The sequence below is a fragment of the Peromyscus eremicus genome, chromosome 2, assembly GCF_949786415.1.
Source record: "Peromyscus eremicus chromosome 2, PerEre_H2_v1, whole genome shotgun sequence".
In the NCBI taxonomy this organism is placed as follows: Eukaryota; Metazoa; Chordata; class Mammalia; order Rodentia; family Cricetidae; genus Peromyscus; species Peromyscus eremicus.
In genome coordinates this window covers 33392215-33398876 of record NC_081417.1, presented here as the reverse complement: position 1 = coordinate 33398876, position 6662 = coordinate 33392215, and the positions used below count along the sequence as shown (strand labels likewise).

Below are 6662 nucleotides of genomic sequence, written 5' to 3'. Positions count from 1 at the left end.
TTATGTCTGTATCCAAGATTTTCAGGAGGTCTCCTCTGATCGAACTTGATCTCTATTAACCTTGAAGGACTCATAGCCTTTCATCTCCCATGGAAACAAAAGCATAACCTCTCCCCAAACACAATACATTTTCTGATTTCTATTTTATTATTTATTTATTTATCTATTTTGGTTTTTCAAGACAGGGTTTCTCTGTGTAGCTTTGTGCCTTTCCTGGATCTTGCTCTGTAGACCAGGCTGGCCTCGAACTCACAAAGATCCACCTGCCTCTGCCTCCCGAGTGCTGGGATTAAGGGTGTGAGCCACCACTGCCCAGCCTGATTTCCATTTTAAAGTTAAGACATCTCTAAAGTACCTAGGCTGGTTTATTTCAGCAGTCCCTTTTACGATCCAGTGTCTCTCAGCAGCTCTCCTTTGCTCATCAGCATTCAAAAAATTCAAAGTCAGCCCAACACCATATAGAATCCAGACTTCCTGTGTATTTTCCATCTTTATGTAGCTTTTTCCCTTTATATTACTTACGCTAACTTTAAAGACTTTATTATTTTTAAACTATTTATTTTTTTCTATGACTGTTTATACTCATTTTCTCTCCTTTCTTTTTTTTTTTTTTTTTTTATATATAAAATTTATTTTATTAATGAGACTAAAAACTTCAAGAGGAAATTCCAATTCCCCCTGGATCAATATTTCTCAAACACGATAATCAAATGAGGTGAATAGACAAATAAGACACTGAAAATTTCATATATAAGCACTTAAGAAACTACAGACAATAGTCATTTTCTTTGGTATAATAAAGAAACCAAAGGTATTGATTAGTACTGATTCAAACAAGGTACATATCAGCAACCTTATATTTTTAGATTGTAATGTAATCCTTTCTTTTTCCTGGTGTAATTTCAAAAGCCCACACCATTCCTAGTTAGCTGTCTCTGCCTCATACTTCTGGATCAGATGTAAGCAAGCATTCAGTTCCTGCTCCTGCAACATGCCTGCTTGCCTGCTGCCATGCTCCCAACAGAAGGGTCACAGACTCACCCTCGAAATCTGTTAACCCAATGAACTCTTCGATAACATCCTTGGTCAGGGATATTCACAGTAATAGAAAAGTAACCAAGACATATACACATATACGTGTATGTATACATAAATACAACCTGCCAAGTCCATTTAGTGATGCTCAGATTACGTTGTTTATGGTTGACCACTGGGATTGGATTATTGGGATTGAACAATTCTGAGTGTTAGCCCTAAACACATAGAAACACACATAAACCCAAAAGAGGCTTTTCTCTGGGTAAGATTGATTCTTAGCAGCTTTTCTTTTAGAGATAGGGCCTTGTAAAGATTTCCTCATCCCATTTTGGCATGTCAACCAGTGGTGTCATTGTGCAAGTCTTGTTCAGGTGACCATATTGTTAATATCTGATGGGTGCAACTCCCTGTCACATATAGAAGACTGCATCTCATCCTACATTGTGGTCTCAAGACTCTCAGTATAAACTAAAGAACTAATGGTAGCCATAAAAGAAATGCCTGTATTAAATGTACACTAAGCAAAAACTGTGAACACCAGAAAAGACACCTTATGCATCTTTAATCATTTAGACAAACATGGCTGGCAGACAGCTAAGTGACTATCTCCATCCAATACATTCATATACCAAGACGGGGCAACTTGGTAGCTGACAGCCAGACAGCCAAAGCACACTTCTAAAGGACCCAGACGAACACAAGAGTGCAGTAACAAGTGCTCGTCTTATTCTTAGGCTCCCTCTGACAAAATCTTCCTATGGGAACACTTTGTTTCTGCTGACGGAGTATTTCACTGTTATGTCTGAGCTAGGCACCTTGATGTGAAATACAAGGTGCATACAAAGAGATTGTTTTTTTTTGACAAATAGTTTGACAAAATATAATACAGTTTGACAAAACAAGCTAATTAATTAATATATTAGTTTTCTAGAAAACACTAATGGATGGCTAGTGTTAAAATAACCAAGGTTACACATTCTTCATGTTTTCTGGAAAATTGTTACATGTAAATATTTTATATATGTGTATACATATAATATTTACATGTGACTATATATGTACTGTTTTAGTTTAACAGAAAATAGCATTGTTACTTTATGTTTTAAATGTCAACTATGCATCGTTATCTTTTGTAGTAATAAAACTTGTGGCACACAGAAGTTTCCTACTAGCTTTCTTCACAATTTATAATCTGAATGACAGAATATCTGTATGTGACAACAAAGTTACAGAAGTCATACGAACAAATATCTGATGTCTGATCCTTTGCAAATGCGAAGCTACTTTTACCTATTTTTTCAAGTAGTCAAATATAAATAGGATGAGGCCATTTACACTTGAGATGAGGCACTTCAATGATTACCCCAAAAGAGTAACTATGAACGAAAATTCTTGATGTTAATCTTATTCTTCATTTCAGGTGTAATAACTTCAGATGGTTTGCATTACAAGTATTATAAACCTTTATTTTTTGTCTTCCTTTTGATCTAAGTCAACAAAACTGTGAAATACATAAAATACAGACATCACCACAGACCAGTTACTGTGCTCACATACAAATGAACTGAACACAATTAATTACTTAATGACACAAGTTTCAAAGAGGACTACTTCAACACTAAACTTCCATAGTTTTTTCATTAGCATCGAAAGGGCAGATCTCAGCACTATTTCTAGATAAGAATGTCCTCAAATACATTAACTGAATTACAAGCTATAGTCTTATATATGCTTTCAAAACACTGAATTAAAAACTGAATGTATAGGGCTGGAGTAGCAGCCCTGTAGAGACCTGGGTTCAGTTCCCATCACCTACACGGCAGTTCTCAAGCAGCCGTCACTCCTGTTCTTGGGGTTCTGATGCTCTTCCGGCCTCAGGTGGGCACTACATATAAATGAATATAAATACATGGAGGCCAAACACATTTTATACACATAAAATAAACATTTAAAACATTAAACCTACCAATATTTTAGTTGAAGGTCCAATTTTAAGTGTTTAATAAAAAGCCCATAAGAACAAATATTTTGTTTAGCCAGCCTTTTGCAAAAGATCTTCAAATAAAATAGTTGGAACAACTCATTTTCAATCTTAAATCATGTTCTCTGTCTATACATTTATAGTGAATGTTTGGTGAATTTAGATAATAAATATTAGATACTAATTCCAATTTCCCATAAATTTATTCTATTATATTTTGCCAACTGTCTGAATTCAGTATACCTTAATTATTAAAGAAAATAGCTGACTCTAATTTTTAGGTTTATACAAAAAAGAGTTAAAATCTTGACATGAGACCAGGTTTGGTGGTCCATGCCTATGATCTCAGCATATGCGAGGCAGGCACAGGACAGCAATGGTGAGGCTAGCCTATGCTACCTAGCAAGACTCTCCCTGAAAAACAAAAAATTTGTAGGCCTGTTAACTACCAGTAACAGATAAGATTACTGGCTGCTTATGATTTGAGTAAATTTATAAAGGCTAGATATACCCAAATGTCTTTTGATAAAATACAAGTCAGTACTTACTCGAACACGGTTAGCTATTTCAAATCCATGTAACCAAACAATAACATTCTGTTCCTCTAGAGACAGACTAGCTTTTAGCCAATGTGATTCCAGACAGAGTTCTTCTAAAACAAAAAGTTAGTCAATATTCAAATAAAAAAGAGAGAGAGAATGCATTTATATAGAATGACAAAATGTAAGCTTGGCAAAAGTAGTGACTTTTATTTACAACTGCATGTATCAAGATTACAACAGAAACACTAGTGATGCCATCTGAATAAAAGCAATGATTTACTGCTAATGGCAAGAAATGAAGATGAACAGTTTCCGAAGAGAATCAAGCAATTATCCAGGAGCTGCAAATCTGACTGCAGTAAGTCTTCCAGTGTCTTTTGTAACCTAATGGCTTTCTCCTTTTTTGCCAACTACTCGTTTGAAGTCATTCATATTTGTTGCCTGGACTGGAGTACCAATGAAAGTAAAATATGAAATTCTCGTTGTCTCTTCTTCACCTTGATTAGACTGAACAAATAAAGTTACACTGTTAACATTCTGAAATTTAACATAACGAAGAGGAACAATGCCGTCTTCTTTAATGTCATCTTCTGTCAGCTCCAGAGCTTGAGTTGGCTCACTCCTTTCTGCCTCCTCAAAATCCATAGACCGGGGTAGGTTGATAAAAATTTTTACATATTTAGGACCCTGACCATTATCTGGTCCTTGAAATTTCATGGAATAAAGCTTAACAGGTTGATTGAATGCCACGGTAATAAGTAGCTGCTCATCACAGTCAGATTCCAAGAAGGACATGTCTTTTCGTAAACAGTTGTCAAAGCCATGTTCATCACTTTCATTAAGACATTCACAACCAGCTTTGTTAATAAAAGGCATTAAGTCCATGTATCCCTTCGGAATGTCTGTGTCCTCATTGCTTCCAGGATCATTTTCTAGATGCTGCTTGATTTTCTCTTCTAGTCCCACAGCATCTGCTCCTTGATACTGATCAATTCTCACTTTGTTTCGAAAAAACAAAAATGTAGGTGTTGCTGATATATTGTTGGTGGCAGCTGTTCCCTGGCACTGATGTACATCTACTTCCAAGAAAACTGCCTGTGGATATTTATTACTCATAGAACTGAATGCTGGAGCAATCCTCAAACACGGTCCACACCCTCTCATGGTGAACTTGACCACAGCCAGTCTGGAGCCCGCCCCACTCAGCTCCGGCTGGAAATCTGGATCGCTCCCGACCGGCTTCACTCCCACCATCCTCGCAGAGAACCCGGCAGGGCGGCCGCGACGCTTCCGGCTTCAAAACTTAAGAAGAAAGCCCGAGAGAGGCTGCGGGAGGCCGGGGCCTGGGCGGGAGCGGCGACCACGACGTGTCCTGCCGGAGCTCTCTTCTCTCCTTTCTTAAGCACCCATATATTGTGGCTATCACTCTGTATGCTGTGAATGTGTTGCTCTGATTTTGTTGATAAATAAAATGCTGATTGGCCAGTAGCCAGGCAGGAAGTATATTATACATGGGATAAGCAGAGAGAATAATTCTGGGAGGTGGGAGGCTGAGTCAGGAGACGCTGCCAGCCACCACCGCCATGAGAAGCAAGATATAAAGGTACTGGTAAGCCACGAGCCATGTGGCAAGGTATAGATTTATATAAATGGGTTAATTTAAGATGTAAGATCTAGCTATCAAGAAGCCTGAGCCGTTAGACCATACAGGTGGGACATAGGAAAACTTCAACTACACCTATGCACATTTTAAAACACACTATAACTTATTTGGAGGTTTTTTTTTTTTCTTTTGGTGTGGCCCTGCTTTACTGTGCACCTGTAGCATTCTCTGATTATATGAGCCAAACCTTAAACTCGCCATGCAGCTTTGCAGTGGTGGCTGGCTCCACACCGCTCAGGTCTGTGAGGGCCAAGCTTTATGCCCTTCAGACCTGACCAAAAGCTGCATTTAACTGGGAGCTGCATTTAACTGCCCCAGTGCTAAGAAGTTGGTGCCTGTATTGTGGTAAGCATTTTTTTACTTAGCTTGTTTCAAGTGCTCACTATACAGCAAAGCTGCCCCTCTGTATGCTATGAGCACCAGCCTATTAGGAAACCTCATGTTTTTTCCATCTTTCTCAGGCCCTTCATAGAAATACATGCCCCATATTGAGCATCAAATATAGCAGACTTTCTTGGACTCCCAGCCCCTAAATTATGACACAGAGACTTATTATTAATTATGAATGCTTGGTCTTAGCTTAGGCTTGTTTCTAGTTAGCCTTTTTTTTTTTAACTTAAGCTATCCTACTTCTATTAATCTATGTGCTGCCCTGAGGCTTATTTAACCTCATCTTTGTACTGTCCATCCTGCTTTCCTGCTTCTTTGGTGTCTAGCTGGCTCCCAGCTGGCTGGCTGGCTCCCCTTTTCCCTCTTCCTGTTGGCCCTGCTTATCCCTCCTCTGCCTAGCTATTGGCCAGTCAGCTTTTTATTAGACTGATCAGGTGCCTTAGGCAGACAAGGTAAAACAGCAACATCTCTTTACATAATTAAACTAATGCAGTATAAATAAAATCAGCACACCTTTGCATAGTTAAACAAATGCAGCATAAACAAAAGCAATGCATCTTTAAACAATTATTCTACAACACAAACAAATCCAACACATCCTTACATAGTTAAATAAATATTCTATTCCACAACAGTGCAATATTCTCTCATTATACAATTTGTTAATTTTTTTTTATTTAGAAAAACCTGTAACTTCTAGACTTGAGAATGATGGTGCTTTTCTCATTTCTCTTTGATAGTTTTTTTCTCTTAGTGGTTCATTTGTCATTATGCTTCAATTTTTATTTTCAATGTAAACTTAAAATGTGTGAAATTTTTGGCTCTGGAAACCTTAGGTGTCCTGGGCTATAGCTGAATCTCTACAGAATGATTTGTAGTTGTCTGAATTTATAATCTGTTTTTAGACGAAGATTCTTTAAAACTTAAATTCAGTGGTTTCAGTTCCACGTGGCTGGTATAAATGTAAACACATCATTTAAACATGGCATCATTTTTTTTTCTTATTTAAAGCCTTTTCCTCTAATTGGCAGCTGCTATGCTGATCTCT

At 37.6% G+C, this 6662-nt stretch overlaps 1 protein-coding gene across 1 annotated transcript; it reads right to left on the bottom strand.

Annotated features, from left to right (window-relative positions):
• Window positions 1–3743: 3743 nt before the first annotated feature.
• On the bottom strand, window positions 3744–4881 carry LOC131904586 (thioredoxin-like protein 1). Its single transcript, XM_059255675.1, has one exon. It carries the CDS (start codon window positions 4813–4815, stop codon window positions 3946–3948), a length of 870 nt encoding a protein of 289 aa, XP_059111658.1. The 5' UTR covers window positions 4816–4881; the 3' UTR covers window positions 3744–3945.
• Between the last annotated feature and the right edge of the window lie 1781 nt (window positions 4882–6662).